The 18,222-nt window shown below is 42.2% G+C and overlaps 1 protein-coding gene and 1 pseudogene across 1 annotated transcript; both read left to right on the plus strand.

Annotated features, from left to right (window-relative positions):
* The window catches only part of LOC111951349 (signal peptide, CUB and EGF-like domain-containing protein 1), a 327,661-nt pseudogene that overhangs the window by 233,964 nt on the left and 75,475 nt on the right, over positions 1-18,222 (plus strand).
* On the plus strand, positions 1,558-17,662 carry LOC111951407 (patatin-like phospholipase domain-containing protein 2). The gene is made up of 6 exons (XM_023969476.2): positions 1,558-1,996; positions 6,901-7,133; positions 7,439-7,504; positions 12,275-12,484; positions 16,082-16,142; positions 16,771-17,662. The coding sequence occupies exons 1-6, from the start codon at positions 1,810-1,812 to the stop codon at positions 16,959-16,961; spliced, it is 948 nt and encodes a 315-aa protein (XP_023825244.1). The 5' UTR covers positions 1,558-1,809; the 3' UTR covers positions 16,962-17,662.

Consider the following 18,222-nt stretch of genomic DNA (forward strand, 5'->3'; position numbering starts at 1 on the left):
CTGTCAAACTGTCTACGCATACACACCAAACGCACTGCAACTGCCTCTGCAACGCAATGCTGCAAGGCAAACGCAGCTTTTCATTGGAAATGAATGTAATCCTGGTGTACCAAAATGCTATGATGCTGTCGGTGTGTTCGAAGCGTCAACGTGGCACTGTCATAGGATGCCACCTTTCCAAGAAGTCTGTTAGTCAAATTTCTGCCCTGCTAGAGCTGCCCCGGTCAACTGTAAGTGCTGTTATTGTGAAGTGGAAACTTCTAAGCGCAACAACGGCTCAGCCGCAAAGTGGTAAGCCACACAAGCTCACAGAACTGGACCGCTGAGTGCTGAAGCAAGTAGCATTTAAAAACCGTCTGTGGTTGCAACACTGACTACCGAGTTCCAAACTGCCTCTGGAAGCAACATCAGCACAATAACTATTCGTCAGGAGCTTCATGAAATGGGTTTCCATAGCCGAGCAGTCGCACACAAGCCTAAGGTCACCATGCTCAACGCCAAGCGTCGGCTGGAGTGGTGTAAAGCTCACCGCCATTGGAATCTGGAATCGTATTTTGCACAAGGACGCTGTAAGTGTTTTTGAAGCTTGAAAGTCACTGAGCTCTTCAGTAAGGCCATTCTACTTCCAATGTCTGTCTATGGAGATTGCATGGATGTGTGCTCGATTTTATACACCTGTCATCCACAGGTGTCGCTGAAATAGCCAAATCCACACATTTGAAGGGGTGTCCACGTACACATATGTGTGTATATGTATATATATATAGATGTACATTTATTTCCAATGGGAGCTGTGTTTGCCTTGCAGCATTGCGTTACAGCATTCTGTGTGGTGGATTTATCGAATGCATGCATCAAAAGGTATGTGTAGACGGCTTGACAGAAATGGTAGCAGAACGTGAATGTTGAACTTTTGTTGCACACAAATCCATATGATGCTGTGAACCATTTTGCGCCTGGCACTGTAGTTGTGATTGAGGGGTTAGATGCTTAACAATTTCGAGGCATGCCTTGGAGCTCCTGTATCAAAGGTAACATCACTACTTGTCTGATCGAATATGAGTTTCGTAATGATTAGGTTGTTACGAGTATACTGATATAAATAGGCTACGTAACATCCCGGCAACTTTGCGAAAATATACTTTATATCGGAGTTGTGCCTGTTGTTCACACGTGTATCTGCTCTCTCATTAGCAAGAATGGTCCGACCTGATCTTGCCCCGATTAATTTCCCTACCTGAAAACACGTGATACCGTAAAGTGTTGTGTATTCACGCCCAAAATACTGGAGGAACCTGAAGCGCGGGTGGCTTGACTGGGTTTTGCGAGTCTCGGCTCAATTGACCGCATAGGATGATATAGGCTACTCAAATCCTGTTAATAAGGTTCGACATGTCACACTAATAGCAGGCAGGTTAAACAAATATACAGATTAGGATATAATATACATTAATAGACTGCATCTCTCTCTCATTTATTTCCAATTCAGAGTGTGGGGCGTGGCTCCACCTAAAATAAGACTCTGCCTCTTTATAAAGATTGGCCAGACCGGCCCTGTTCTTGAACCGGGTAGTTCAGCGCTCCGGCGATTCTCAATTGATGACTGTCCGCCTCTTCGTACATTGCACAAGAAGAGTAGACTGGCTAGTGTACGCTAGTTTGAGCCGTCCTCTATTCCAATATCTTTCGGAACTGTTGTTGACATTCAACAGTGWAGGGGACTTGTCCAAAAAGTTAACATTTTGGAGTGATCATAAGGAGCGCATTTACCCAAACGTGTAGGTCCTCGTTAAAGACTGTCCACCAGGGATGTTCGACCTAACGAAGGAATGGAACCTGTCATTCGCCGGCTGCGGGTTCCTGGGGATCTATCACATCGGAGTGGCCAGCTGRCTGTCYGAACAAGCGCCTTACCTTATCAAAGGTGCCACCAAGATCTACGGGGCTTCAGCTGGTTCCCTCTCTGCCTCGATGCTCGCCAGCCAGGCATCCATAGGTAGGCTACAGTACCCTWCACTGGCCCTTGATTTAACCAGTTCCTGTCATCAGTTGATTGCKTGGATGGGGACTTTTACGCACAAGGAGTAGTCCTCCCTTTCATGTGTTTAGGGCAACTTCAGATTAGCAGTCAAATAAATTTTCAAGAATAATAATTTATGGTCTTGACACATGGGGTGAAATGACTAACAATGCTGGAAACGTTGCTCCTATGTAATAGATAGGTGATTATACTGGTGTTATAGGTTGAATTTTGAATTTTAAAATAGGCTACATTCTTCTCATGTTATAAACTGCAAATTATTTATAATCGAGCCAAAATACCTGCCTGTGTAGAAATATGGTAGTCTACCACTCATTGATCATATCACCACTGATAAATGGTCAGTTAAAGGACTATTGACCTATTGGTCCTCTGGATCAGAGGCCTTCCAATGGTAGTGATGGATCTCGCTGACTAGGGGCACACACACAATCACGATTAAGAGTAAATATAACCTTGCGTCACATAGAACTGACTTAGAGAGTAGTTCTTAGCTGAGTGTCTGTGCGAAACCTGGCCTTTTTCACTTTCTCTTAATTTTGAACCCCATAACCTTATAGTCAAAGAGACGAAGGAGTAGCCTCCTGCAAGGTTTCTGGGAATCAGTCCATACCTGTCCCAGTTGTATCATGTTTAAATGAGAGAGAGGGTTAAAGAGGGTGAGAGATTGAAAGAAAGTGTGAAAGAGTAATAGAGGGAGACATTTCGCTACACCTGCAATAACATCTGCTAAACACGTGTATYAAAAATGAACCAATGAAAAAATAATGATGCATTTGACTTATAGAGTGAACAGACAATATAGGAGTCATGAACCTTTTACCYCAGTGTGCTTCAACAGGGGTCCGCACAGAGCGTTTCTTGGTAGTCTTAAACAAATCTACTTTGAGACAAGAGTATACACCTCACACATGGTTATGGGCTTACATTGAAGAATACACCTGTACCATGTATGATATAGAGTTGAAATGTATTCCATTTTGAGCTTGCATTGAGTTTATATACAGTATATCACAGAAGACTGAAATATAACAAAACGCCTGGTTTGTTCATTGAGCTGTATACTGAGGTGACTATTCAAAGATGCTCAGCTGGTCAATCTCCTTCCAGTGATTCTACAACATCTTGTCAACATGTGCCGGGAAACATTATACAGATATCTGATACCAACCTYACTGTATGTGCTTTTGTCCATACCAAGGCGTCAAAAACCTCTCCAAAATGTAAAATTGTGTAAAATCTTTCTGCAGCAATTTTATGGAGAAAAATAACATTCTTTGATGTAGACAATACTTTTTTCATGTGTTCATGAATGTTTGTGTTTAGGCTCGGTGGCCAAAAAACTCTCCAAATACATTTACGGTTTTAGATCAAATATCTTACAGATATCTTCCAGGCCCTTTCTCACTCTCTCTCATCATGTTACAAGCTGACAGGCACAGACCATAAAAGCCTCAAACTCACTCAACTACACCTCCCCTTTTCCAGTTACGACCAGATAAGGATGTGGCTCCACTGAACTGACCAATCAGCAGTGAGGAGACTTGACAGGCAATGCACTATTGTGACCCCATCAACACCAACTTTTATATCACCGACAACAAGTACATCACCCCATGTAGTAGGGAGGGGTTAATTGCACAGGTCATGACAGTTAAGCTGTGTTGAACATGTAGCTGTACCGACCACAGGCCCACAGCCCATTTGAACTGTTTCAGCTTTACTCAATGTCAATGTTATACAGGCACTACAAATACAGAGCAAAGGGCAGGCAAGGGAAATAAAGGTAGCCTGCGTTCATCTCACAGTAAAGGAGATGTACAGATACCTACGTATAGATGTTGTTATGTGCATGCAAAGGGGAGCTCTGGTCAGGGACTCAGCTGCAGTGAGTAGTAGTACTTATTTTTTGTGTAATTCGGGGAGAGGTTGAATCACAGAGATTCCTGAAAGGTGAAATACAATTGTGTACATGTATAGTATTTTTGATCTTGGATTTTAAAAAGCCCTGGATAGCCTAAAGACACTATAAACAGGGGTCCTTGTTGGGACCACAATTGCTTGGCAGCATATTCAGGATTTATTTATAAAGCGAGTCAGTAGGTTATAACAATTGAATAAACTAGATATTCAAAATAGTGCTTGCATAGACTATAAAGCGCTAACTCAGCCAGCCAAAAGTACCTGTGGTAGGTGAGGATGGAGGAGAGTGACTGGTGTGGATCAATTCATTCATCCAGGCGAGAGGTTTCATATGAGCAGGGGTTTGAACATCATTCCTGAAGTAAAATAGATGGCGCTGACAGCTCTGCTTCTAGGTCCTAAGCAACTTTGCAGTATTTTGTTTTTTTGCGTGTTATTTCTTAAATTATTAGCCCAGAACATTTTTTGTGTTATTACAATACATACAGCCGAAAATAACTTTTGGATATCAGAGCGGCGGTAACGACCAGAAATCAAATCAAATCAAATGTTATTTGACACATGTGCCGAATACAACAGGTGTAGGTAGACCTTACCGTGAAATGCTTACTTTACAAGCCCTTAACCAACAATGCACTTCAAGAAATAGAGTTAAGAAAATATTTATTAAATAAACTAAAGTAAKAWTTTTTATAAAAAGTAACACAATAAAATAACAATTCCGAGGCTATATACAGGGGGTTCCGGTACAGAGTCAATGTGTGGGGGTACAGCAATGTGCGGGGGTACAGGTTAGTCGAGGTAATTTGTACATGTAGGTAGGGGTACGACTTTCCTAAAATACGACTTTCCCAAAATACGACTTTCCTAAATTGGATCCTTTGTTCGTACCACCCAGGGCAATTGAACTTATTCCAGAGGCTGCTCTAAGACTCCYCCGGCGGAGAAGAGGAGTGTATTTCTAGTTTGACTCAGGAGGCATGCACACCATCCACCGCTTCCGAGTATATTACTCGCTAATGTTCAATCCCTGGACAATAAAGTACACGAGCTCAGGGTGAGGATCTCCTTCAAGAGAGACATCAGGGACTGCAACATACTCTGTTTCATGCAATTATGGCTCTCTCTGGATATACTGTCCCCGTCCATACAGCCAGCTGGGTTCTCAGTACATCGCACAGACAGGAATAAAGAACTCTCTGGGAGAAAGAAAGGCGGTGGTGTATGTTTTATGATTAACTACGGATGTTGTGATTGTGATAACGTACAGGAACTCAAGTCTTGTTGTTCACCCGAACTAGAATACCTCACAATCAAATGTAAACCGTATTACCTCCAAAGAGAATTATCTTCAGTTATAGTCATAGCCGTGTATATTTCCCCTCAAGCCGATACCACGAGGAACTACAGATATTGAGGCCGCATTTATTGTAGCTGGGGATTTTTACAATGCAACTTTGAAGAAAACGCTACCGAAGTTCTATCAACACATTGCATGTAGTAAGTGCGCTTAAAAAACTCTCAACTATTGTTACTCTCCCTTCTGGGATGGCTATAAGGCCCTCCCCGGCCCTCTGTTCGGCAAATCAGATCCATTCTGCTCCTCCCTTCGTATAGGCAGAAACTCAAACAGGAAGTACCCGTGCTAAGGTCTATTCAACGCTGGTCTGACCAATCGGAATCCATGCTTCAAGATTGTTTTGATCACGAAAACTGGGATATGTTCGGGTTGCCTCTGAGAATTACATTGACTTATCAATGGACACAGTGACTGAGTTCATCAGGAAGTCTATAGGAGATGTTGTTCCCACTTATTAAAACCTACCCAAACCAAAAACCGTGGATAGATGGCAGCATTTGCGCAAAACTGGAGTGGCCATCACAAAGCAATAGAAGATTTGTGGGCAGAACTGAAAAGCATGTGCGAGCAAGGAGGCCTACAAACCTGAATCAGTTATACCAACTCTGTCAGGAGGAATGGGCCAAAATTCACCCAACTTATTATGGGAAGCTTGTGGAAGGCTACCCGAAACATTTGACCCAAGTTAAACAATTTAAAGGCAATGCTACCAAATACTAATTGAGTGTATGTAAACTTCACTGGGAATGTGATGAAAGACAATCAGAAATAAATAATTCTCTCTACTATTATTTTGGCATTTCACATTCTTAAAATAAAGTGGTGATCCTAACTGACCTAAGACAGGGAATGTTTACTAGGATTAAATGTCAGGAATTGTGAAAAACTGAGTTTAAATGTATTTGGCTAAGGTGTATGTAAACTTCCTACTTCAACTGTAAAAGGAGTACCGGTACCGAATCAATGTGCTGGGGTAGGAGGTAGTTGAGGTGATTTAGGTAATATGTACATGTAGGTAGGGGTAAAAGTGACTAGGCAATCAGAATAGATAATAAACAGTGTAGCAGCGTGTGAAAGTGTGTCTATGTGTGAGTGTTAGAGCGTATGTAGTGTGTTTGTGTGTGTGTGTGTGTGTTTGTGTGTGTGTCACTGTAGTATGTGTGAGTGTGTGGGTGAGTCCAGTGAGTGTGCATAGAGCCACTGCAAGAGAGTCAGTGCAAAGAAGGGGGTCACTGCAAATAGTCTGGGTAGCCATTTGATGAACTATTACACTACTTAGGTATTTTCTTATCACTAATAGATTTTATTTACAAGAACTCTGTCTGTGAGCATAAAAGTCTTTAGATCCATTCCATTCAAGTGTAGATAAGATGAACACACATAACTAGCTCAGTACAGGTGCAGGGCACTAAATAAGTGAAACCGGTGGAGAAATGTTTTTTTTTGTGAGCTACAGATCACTGTCTAGTGCCCTTGAAAATCAATTTTCCTTTGAATAAAACAATTATCCAATTCCTCCCAATGGAAGGCCCTAACACAACTAACAGACTGTCTCTCCGTCCCTCCCCTCCTCTAGCTAAGTGCTGTGAGGATGTGATCGAGACGGTCATGGAGGCCCGGAAGCGTATCCTGGGCCCCCTCCACCCCTCCTTCAACCCGGTCAAGGTCATCAGGTCGGGCCTGGAGCGCGACCTGCCCGCCAACGCTCACACACTCGCCTCCGGGAGGCTGTGTGTGTCACTCACTCGCGTGTCTGATGGACAAAACGTCATTGTGTCCGAGTTCAAGTCCAAGGAGGAGCTCATCCAGGTCAGTGTCCTCCTCACAAAACATATCCGAGTAGGAGTACTGATCTAGGATCAGATTTGCCACTTAAATCATAATGGATTGGAGTTGGGACCTGATCGTAGATCAGCACTCCTACTATGAAACATTGTGAATATGGGCCCTGAACACCCCTGAGCACTTGAGAGTTTTTCCATATCCCATACATATCCCAGAAATATTTGTCCTTTCAGCTACTGGCCTTGCCATTGACTGTTTACATTAGTTGTATGAAGTGTAAACTGGGTTGGACTGTGTAACATATCTCTCTCTCTCTGATGTGTCTACAGGCGCTGCTGTGTAGCTGTTTCATCCCCATATACTGTGGTCTGATCCCCCCATCCTTCCAAGGAGTGGTAAGTGCCCAAGGCCCTAATGCCTCAACTGCTTTCTTACGTTTCCTTGAACACGGTTTCCTTATTTTCTAAGAAAAATCAGCAAATGTTGGACTGAGTTTATTATGGTCTCGTCTTTAAGATGCCTTTATTGCTCAGGTCATAGTCATAAGGAGGCTATAGGTTCAAGTGTTGCACAATGTTTCTGTTCGTGTGTATGTCTGTCTGTGCATACACTCTGGTTACTGGTCCATTTGAATCTACCTTACCCTAGTAGCTAATCAGCCCGAGAACCATTTCCCTTGGCAGGTCAGTGGTGTATTTTTATATAATATACCGTATATATACACACTACATGCCCAAAAGTATGTGGACACCTGCTCGTCATGGGCTTTAATTTGGAGTAACCCCCCCCCCCCCCCCCTTTGCTTAAACAGCCTCCACTTTTTCTGGGAAGGCTTTCAACCGATGTTGGAAACATGCTGTAGGGACTTTTGCTCCAGTTCAGCCACAAGAGCATTAGTGAGGTCGGGCACTGATGTTGGGCGGTTAGGCCTGGCTCGCAGTCGGCGTTCCAATTCATCCCAAAGGTGTTCAATGGGGTTGAGGTCAGGGCTCTGTGCAGGCAAGTCAAGTTCTTCCACACCGATCTCGACAAACCATTTCTCTATGGACCTCGCTTTGTAAACGGGGGCATTGTCATGCTGAAACAGGAAAGGGCCTACCCCAAGCTGTTGCATCAAAGTTGGAAGCACAAAATCATCTAGAAAGTAATTGTATGGTATAGCATTAATATTTCCCTTCACTGGAACTAAGGTGCCTAGCCCAAACCATAAAAAACAGCCGTAGACCATTATTCCTCCTCCACCAAACTTTACAGTTGGCACTATACATTGAGGCAGGTAGTGTTCTCCTGGCATCTGCCAAAGCCAGATTCGTCCTGCCAGATGGTGAAGCGTGATTAATCAGTCCAGAGAACGTGTTTCCACTGCTCCAGTATCCAATGGCGGTGAGCTTTACACCACTCCAGCCAACGCTTGGCGTTGCGCATGGTGATCTTAGGCTTGTGTGCGGATGCTCGGCCATGGAAACCTATTTTCATGAAGCTCCAGATGAACAGTTTTTGTGCCGACTTTGCTTCCAGAGGCAGTTTGGAACTCGGTAGTGAGTGTTGCAACCGAGGACAGATGATTTTTATGCACTACGTGCTTCAGCACTCGGCGGTCCCGTTCTGTGAGCTTGTGTGGCCTACCACTTCGCGGCTGAGACGTTGGTTGCTCCTAGAATGTTCCACTTCACAATAACAGCACATACAGTGTATTTCCGTTTGAGGAATATTTAGATAAAGCCTGGAATAAACAAAAAAGGCCTACCTATAATTATATTGTAAAAATATGTTGCTTCTATGTGGTAAATGGCATGTGTGTTTATAGATTGTGTGTAGGCTTGTCTCCCATATGAATATTCTCTTTGTGCTAGACTAGGTTGAAATTACTTCTGTTTTTTTTCTTTGTTTTTTTCTGTATTTATTTATCTGCATATGTTTGTATGTATGTATGTATGTATGTATGTATGTATGTATGTATGTATGTATGTATGTATGTATGTATGTATGTATGTATGTATGTATGTATGTATGTATGTATGTATGTATGTATGTATGTGTATATGTACAGTGTGTATGTATGTATGTATGTATATTATTTTACTGCTCTAGGGATGTAATTATTGCTTGGATAACCTTATTTACTATTATGTTTTGATTTTTACCGTACTTTTCTTTTTCACTCTTTATGCGATACTCAATGCAGAGAACATAGGAAGAAGAAGTATCATTTAATTACCATAGTGAATTTTTGTAATGTTTGTTTATGTGTCAATTAATCCCYTAAGGGATGGGTTGCCAATTGGCGATTTGACACAAAAATAAAATTTCATTAATTCATTCATACAGTTGACCGGTCAGCTCTAGCAGGGCAGAAATTTGACAAACTGACTTGTTGGAAAGGTGGTGTCCTATGATGGTGCCATATTGAAAGCCACTGAGCTCTTCAGTAAGGCCATTCTAATTCCAATGTTTGTCTATGGAGATTGCATGGCGGTGTGCTCGATTTTATACACTTGTCACCAACAGGTGTAGCTGAAATAGCCAAATCCACTCATTTTAATGAGTGTCCACATACTTTTGTATATATAGTGTACTTCCAGACTGGCTTCTGGCTTCAGCAGATTGGGACCAGAAAGTCCAGGGTAGCTCCATTCTAAACTGAGTCACTAGGACATAGGAGCGCAGTCCTTCAAAACATCAACTACCATATATCAATGATCTATTTAGGTATTCTCTCTCTCTCTCTCTCTCGTACCATTCTGGCTCAGTGAAGAACTGGCTCAGAGCCAAGTCTACACTGTGACTGAACATATTAACACACAGACCTGTCTAATATGCTGACCACACCGCCCGCGTTGCATGTGCTGCAAAGTAAATGTACACATGCATGTTATTCAATAATTTCATCGAAACTGCTCGCACGCGTCAATGAGCGTCTGCGTAGCCAGGTTGGTTACCAACCGCCATGTAAAGCCCACAGAAGAAGACTGAAGGAGGAGAGATTACTAGAAACTAACTASGTCTTCCCTTTTACCTGTGGATTAATGGTGGGAGTAGAGAACACACAATTATGTGGGACTCAAAATGGGTCAAAATTCTACAAAGATCCAGAACAAATGATCTATGTGCATTTCAGGTAAACTAACAACCCAATGTTTTTGCCAACCTTTCTGCCAAATTGAGTCTTAATCTGGTTTAGGAACTGGCGCTGATATCCTTTTTCCCCTCAGATGTTCTAAGTGTTTTACACTGGAAAACTATGAATTCATTTTGAAATGTTAGAGGGTAGCATCTGAACTTGAAATGGAGCTGCATCGTGCAATTACATAAGCCTGGCAAAATGGATTAATTCTCCAAATAGTACTGTCGGTCTGTTTGGTCATGATTTGACAGTGTAGAGAAGCTGGTTTAGGGGAAATCTTCTGCTGACACGCCACGCCTAATATGCCCTCAAGGAAAATGTTTCCTTGAATATGTCGTATTGTATACATTCGATTTCAGTGATAACCGAGTTGGGTTAAGTGACACTTCTTTTTAGCAGAAGATAGGCGCGGAGGCAGTCAACAAGTATTTATAATATATTTTCCAAATACTATTATTTACTTACTCTCTCCTCAAAATACCTAGGGGTCTCTGTCAGTGCTTTAATGGCCTATGAGTGTAAGGGTGTGAACTGGCGGCAGAGAAGTCAGACGCAGGAGAGAAATAACTGTGTTTCCAACGGCGCAGTTTATTAAAAAACCCACCGGAAAACAGAATAATAAAAATCAATGGGTAACATAACCCGACGCACACCAGTACAGACGTACACAATACTTACAATAAACAATCACCGACAAGCACATGAGGGGGAACAGAGGGTTAAATACACAACATGTAATTGATGGGATTGGAACCAGGTGTGACGGAAGACAAGACAAAACCAATGGAAAATAAAAAATGGATCAGCGATGGCTAGAAGGTCGGTGACATCGACCGCCGAACACCGCCCGAACAAGGAAAGGGACCAACTTCGGTGGAAGTCGTGACAATGAGCTTTATCCATTTCTGTATCGAGCACAGGGCAATTGAAAGAGAGTGACCCGGCTCTACATATTTTACTGGTTTGCGACTCACTAACACCGCCCCCGGTTAGAGGGGAATAAAACAGCCCAGAGTTAACACACACAGAAACTTTAAACATACACAGGAGAAGATGTACATGTGTATGGTTCTGTAATGGACAGAAATAGGGAGGTAGTACATATGCTATACAGGAGATAAATATACTGTCCTGAATAGATATTTTCAGAGTACGATATAGTGGGGTATGGGATTAAACAACAAGGACTGTACCTAACAATGACKTAATAACCATGTATTACATAGTAACACCAGATGAATGACTAGCGTGGCAATAGCACAGTAAGACTAATGACAAGGACTGTATATTATACAAATAGTATGCTATTGCACAGCAACACACAAGAGCAAGGACTCATCATTGCATACAATATCAGTAGTAACATAATAATAACAGGAATGAGAACTACATGGAATACTGCTACTCTAGCACATATTACAATGATAACAGCGACATCAACTTACTTTGTAGTCACAAATCGTATGCACATATGTTCACCCACACTCACAGACTGGAATAACACAGTTTAGGTGCSGGCAATATTTCCTCCCTTGGAGAGCGTGGGTCAGGCTGGCTAGCCAATCAGGGCCTGGAAAGACTGCAGGGCTAGAGCGTGCACAGATTTGAGACACATGGCTATTGTCTGATTGGCTGAAGCCATGAACTGGAGGAGATATTGATATCTCAGGCGAGGGGGACGAAGGGTGAGGATGGGTGAAATTCAGACAGCGCGGCTCCAGAAAGCAAATAAACAAATGCTTACACAAACAGTGATATAGCGCCCTTGGCAGGGGGATTCTGTAACAGCTATATTGATGTGTCTTGCCTCTTAGAGAAGATTTATCTGCCATTCATTCTAAGTTGATAGCCTTTATACTGTATAAGAGATGTAGAACAGTCATATCTGTCAGCCCTGAGACATCTTGACCACAGTATGCCTGGGGTCTTGTTCTGTGGAGAGGCTGTGGTCCTGATGTAAGTTGTGCATGGTTCCAAAAACACCCAAGTATTCTCACTTTCTCTCTCCCTCCTCCCTCTCTCCCCCCTKTTCTCTCTCCAGCGTTATGTGGATGGGGGGATCAGTGACAACCTTCCTCAGTCAGAGCTGAAGAACACCATCAGCATCTCTCCGTTCTCAGGCGAAAGCGACATCTGTCCCCGCGACACCTCCTTCAACTTCCACGAGCTTCGTTTCACCAACACCTCCATCCGGTTGAACCTGAGCAACATGTACCGCCTCAGCAAGGCCCTGTTCCCCCCAGAACCCAAGGTACACACTTAGCACCTTTTTTCCTATCTAGAACCTAAAAGGGTTCTTCGGCTGTCCACATTATGGGGTGGCAGGTAGCTTAGTGGTTAGCGCGTTGGACTAGTAACCGACAGGTTGCAAGATCGAATCCCCGAGCTGACAAGGTAAAAATCGGTTGTTCTGCCCCTGAACAAGGCAGTTAACCCACTGTTCCTAGGCCATCATTGAAAATAAGAATTTTTTCTTAACTGACTTGCCTAGTTAAATAAAGGTTAAAAAAGCATTGTACTCTTTGAAGAAACCTTTTTAGTTCCGTGTAGAACTGTGGAAAGGACAGCCGAAAAACCCTTTTGCAACCCATTTTTCTAAGAGTGTAGGACGCCCGCTATGAGTGCTTACCAATGTGTTATTTATGTGTTATGAATGTGTTATGAAGTCCTTATGTAGGCCCTGTTGCCAAAGGTAGGATGGAATATCAGGATGCTCCTTAGTCCCATTCATTAGATGGGTTGTTTATGACTGCTTGTAAATGCCTTATGTATGGGTTATGAATGTGTTATGAAATGCGACTCCACTTTGTCCCTATACTGACATTTCACTTGTTTGATTGCCTTGCGGAGGGAATAACTACACTGTTTATATTCGGCCATATTCCCAGTCCTCTTTCCATGGTTAAATGCGGTGGTTTGCGCTTTCAGTTTGCGCGAATGCCGCCATCCATCCATGTTTTTTGGTTAGGGTAGGTTTTGATAGTCACAGTGGGTACAACATCTCCAATGCACTTCCTTATAAACTCACTCACTGAGTCAACGTATAGATCAATGTTATTCTCTGAGGCTGCCCGGAACATTTCCCAGTCCGCTTGATCAAAACAATCTTGAACCATAGAATCTGATTGGTCAGACCAGCGTTGAATAGATCTAGTCACGGGTACATCCTGTTTGAGTTTCTGCCTATAGGACGGTAGAAGCAAGATGGAGTCGTGGTCGGATTTGCCAAAGGGAAGGCGGGGGAGGGCCTTGTATGCATCATGGAAATTAGAGTAGCAATGGTCCAGTGTATTGCCCGCACGGGTGCTGCAATCAATATGCTGATAAAATTTAGTTAGCTTTGATCTCAAATTTTCTTTGTTAAAATTCTGGATGTTATACTCATTTCAAGCTTTAGCAGTCATTCTGATCTTATTTACAATGATTAGTGCTTTATTATATTATATAAATTATATCAAATAGCCTAGTACACATTTCAAATGCTGTCGGGTGCATCGCAAATTCAAAACCGCTAGACAGCACAGCAACATAATACATAAGTTACAAAACTTTTGTTTCACAAATGAATATGTTGAAATGGAACCAAATGTTTCTGTCTTCAATTATTTTTAATAGGATAGATGGCCTATATGGGCTACGGTATAGATCGAATGTGATAGTCTGCCTATAACCAGCCAGAGTAGGCCTATAACGCCATTCCTATTCTATTCAGAATTGTAAAAAATMTATAGAATTGGAAATTAGTTATCAGGCTGGTTAATGCAATGCATGTCTGTTTAATTTGGAGAAATCCATCAGCGCTACGTTGCGGCGGTGGCATAWACTGCACACTTTTTACTAAYCGGTACATGCTAAACAGTATGCGACGATGAGTACATAGTGTGCAGTTTAAGTATGTAGTACGCTAGTATGGGTATTCAGACATGACCACAGTTTCTGGCTAGATACCTCTTTCCCTGTGGCTTTGTTGTTGTAGTAACACAAAATCTAGAGTAGCCAGAGAACAGTGCCTCAGTAGCCTCAGACACGTTGACTTATAACCCCTAGTCAAACACTTCCTGGACTGTTATCCATTCACAAACACAGGACAGGAGGAGCCTGTTGTACGGGTCAGGATGGTATGCAGTTGAAGTCGGATGTTTACATACACCTTAGCCAAATATATTTAAACCCAGTTTTTCACAATTCCTGACATTTAATCCTAGTAAAAATCCCTGTTTTAGGTCAGTTAGGATTACCACTTTATTTTAAGAATGTGAAATGTCAGAATAATAGTAGAGAGAATGATTTATTTCAGCTTTTATTTCTTTCATCACATTCCCAGTGGGTCAGAAGTTTACATACACTCAATTAGTATTTGGTAGCATTGCTTTTAAATTGTTTAACTTGGGTCAAGCGTTTCGAGTAGCCTTCCACAAGCTTCCCACAGTAAAGTTGGGTGATTTTGGCCCATTCCTCTGACAGAGCAGGTGCAACTGAGTCAGGTTTGTAGGCCTCCTTGCTCGCACACGCCTTTTCAGTTCTTCCACAAATTGTCTATAGGATTGAGGTCAGGGCTTTGTGATGGCCACTCCAATACCTTGACTTTGTTTCCTTAAGCCATTTTGCCACAACTTTGGAAGTATGCTCGGGGTCATTGTCCATTTGGAAGACCATTTGCGACCAAGCTTTAACTTCCTGATTGATGTCTTGAGATGTTGCTTCAATATATCCACAGAATTTTCCTTTCTCATGATGCCATCTATTTTGTGAATTACACCAGTCCCTCCTGCAGCAAAGCACCCCCACAACATGATGCTGCCACCCTCGTGCTTCACGGTTGGGATGGTGTTCTTCGGCTTGCAAGCCTCACCCTTTTTCCTCCAAACATAACGATGGTCATTATGGCCAAACAGTTCTATTTTTGTTTCATCAGCCCAGAGGACATTTATTCAAAAAGTACGATCTTTGTCCCCATGTGCAGTTGCAAACCGAAGTCTGGCTTTTTATGGCGGTTTTTGAGAAGTGGCTTCTCCTTGCTGAGCGGCCTTTCAGGTTATGTCGATATGGACTCGTTTACTGTGGATATAGATACTTTTGTACCTGTTTCCTCCAGCATCTTCACAAGGTCTTTTGCTGTTGTTCTGGGATTGATTTGCACTTTTCGCACCAAAGTACGTTCATCTCTAGGAGACAGAACGCGTCTCCTTCCTGAGTGGTATGACCGCTGCGTGGTCCCATGGTGTTTATACTTGCGTACTATTGTTTGTACAGATGAACGTGGTACCTTCAGGCTTTGGAAATTGCTCCCAAGGATGAACCAGACTTGTGGAGGTCTACAGTTTTTTTTCGAGGTCTTGGCTGATTTCTTTTGATTTTCCATGATGTCAAGTGAAATAATCTGTCTGTAAACAATTGTTGGAAAAATTACTTGTGTCATGCACAAGGTAGATGTCCTAACCGACTTGCCAAACTATGGTTTGTTAACAAGAAATTTGTGGAGTGGTTGAAAAACGAGTTTTAATGACTCCAACCTAAGTGTATGTAAACTTCTGACTTCAACTGTACATAATTTCCACTGTTTTATGTGGTTAAAAAAAACTGCTTATGTAATAGTTCTTATCAGAAATAACATGATTGCTAATCGGTAAGTCAAATTGTAATAGTTAAACACATGAACATGATGAATGTGTCTGAGCCGTTGCCCTGTATTTTGTGTGGTTATATATCGGTTGTTATATGATTAACAAAGTCTCTGTCTCATGGGTATCCTCTGTCTCTTATATATGAACAGTATACTTATTCAATTGACCTCTTGCTTATGATCCCCTACCTCAATAGGTATGATCGTACGTGTTTTCTTTGACAGGTCATGGCAGAGATATGTCAGAGTGGCTACAAGGACGCCCTTCGCTTTCTTGAGGAGAACCGTGAGTATTACTATGTTGCCTTTGACAGTAATAGTGGGCTGTATGTACTAAGATCATAAGCTACTGTGACATATACGCAGTGAGCATCAATGATGTSAATTGTACAGGGTTCAAAATGAAGTGTGGAGTAAACCAGCACTTATTTCCATGTCCATTATGGTAAACCAACACTTATTTATGGTGTAATATTTGTGTAGACAGATTGGCTGACAACATCAGAAAAATGTGCGCGCATCGATGGCGCGAGAAGCCGTGCTTTGTTATGATTCTGAACAGTCAGATAGCTAGCAACAATGACAAGAAGCTCTCGTGTGGGGACTCGTAGGTGGCTTGTTTCATCTAGTTTTATCTTGATTACCATGTCTTGTTTTGAGGTGTTTTAACTGATTTCATGTCAATGCTAACATGGCTAGCTAGCTAACCAACAACTGTAACAATGTATTTGAGAGACAACAAATGCTCATTGTGCAAATGTATTTATGGTTTCAATAAACATTGAGACAAAAACAATCTAAGCCAACCCTMTCTGTTTTSCTCCATAGTGGCCACGCACCGTTTTTTTGTGCTAAACAAACAACTAGTCTATGCTGTATTACAAAGATTATTAATGTATCGTTTATGATGTCAGATCTGCTAAAGCTGGAGTGTCCGACTGCCGGCCCCTACCTATCAGAAGCCACCTGCTGCTGCAAGCCCATCGCCATGGAAACCACTAAGAACTGGATGTTCTGGCGTCTCCGCCTCCTGAGGAAGCAACACTGGTGGTTGGATGAGCAGATTGTTGACAACCTGCCAACCCAAATCAAGAAAGGTAGATAGGAGGTCATCCTAGACCGGGGATGGGCAACTGGCGTTCCGCGCCATTTTGTAGGCCTACGTATCAATTTCCACTTTTTTGTATATATACACTACCGTTCAAAAGTTTGGGGTCACTTAGAAATGTCCTTGTTTTTGAAAGAAAATAAACTATTTTTGTTTTTAATGGAATATCTACATACATACGTACAGAAGCCCATTATCAGCAACCATCACTCCTGTGTTCCAATGGCACGTTGTGTTAGCTAATCCAAGTTTATCATTTTGAAAGGCTAATTGATCATTAGAAAACCCTTTTGCAATTATGTTAGCACAGCTGAAAACTGTTGTCTTGATTAAAGAAGCAATAAAACTGGCCTTCTTTAGACTAGTTCAGTATCTGGATCATCAGCATTTGTGGGTTCAATTACAGGCTTAAAATAGCCAGAAACAAAGAACTTTCTTCTGAAACTCTTTAGTCTATTCTTGTTCTGAGAAATGAAGGCTATTCCATGCGAGAAATTGCCAAGAAACTGAAGATCTCGTACAACGCTGTGTACTACTCCCTTCACAGAACAGCGCAAACTGGCTCTAACCAGAATAGAAAGAGGAGTGGGAGGCCCCGYTGCACAACTGAGCAAGAGGACAAGTACATTAGTGTCTAGTTTGAGAAACAGACGCCTCACAAGTCCACATCTGGCAGCTTCATTAAATAGTACCCGCAAAACACCAGTCTCAACGTCAACAGTGAAGAGGCGACTCCGGGATGCTGGCCTTCTAGGCAGAGTTCCTCTGTCCAGTGTCTGTGTTCTTTTGCCCATCTTAAATTTTTATTGGCCAGTCTGAGATATGTTTTTTTCTTTGCAACTCTGCCTAGAAGGACAGCATCCCGGAGTCGCCTCTTCACTGTTGACGTTGAGACTGGTGTTTTGCAGGTACTATTTAATTCCTATCGGATTAATTACCTGACGCATGAAAAGTCACCACCAGGCTGATGGAAACATGAAATGGCGGTACAATTTTATAAATGCAGACATGGTGTGCGCCACGTCATCATGACTAGTCTTTTAGCCGCAAAAAGTCAGTTTGATGGAAACACATCTCTGGTGGGAAAATGCGCATATTGTTTTATGCAGATTTTATAGTATTCACATGAAAATCTGTCGCAAATTGGATGGAAACTTAGCTACTGACAGTCACTCAATTAGCCCATGTCAGCAATTATTGGGGGGATTGATACATTCTAGTTTAGCCAGCTATCTAAACTTGCAGTAATCATGATCAT

Source organism: Salvelinus sp. IW2-2015, linkage group LG24 (assembly GCF_002910315.2).
Source record: "Salvelinus sp. IW2-2015 linkage group LG24, ASM291031v2, whole genome shotgun sequence".
In the NCBI taxonomy this organism is placed as follows: domain Eukaryota; kingdom Metazoa; phylum Chordata; class Actinopteri; order Salmoniformes; family Salmonidae; genus Salvelinus; species Salvelinus sp. IW2-2015.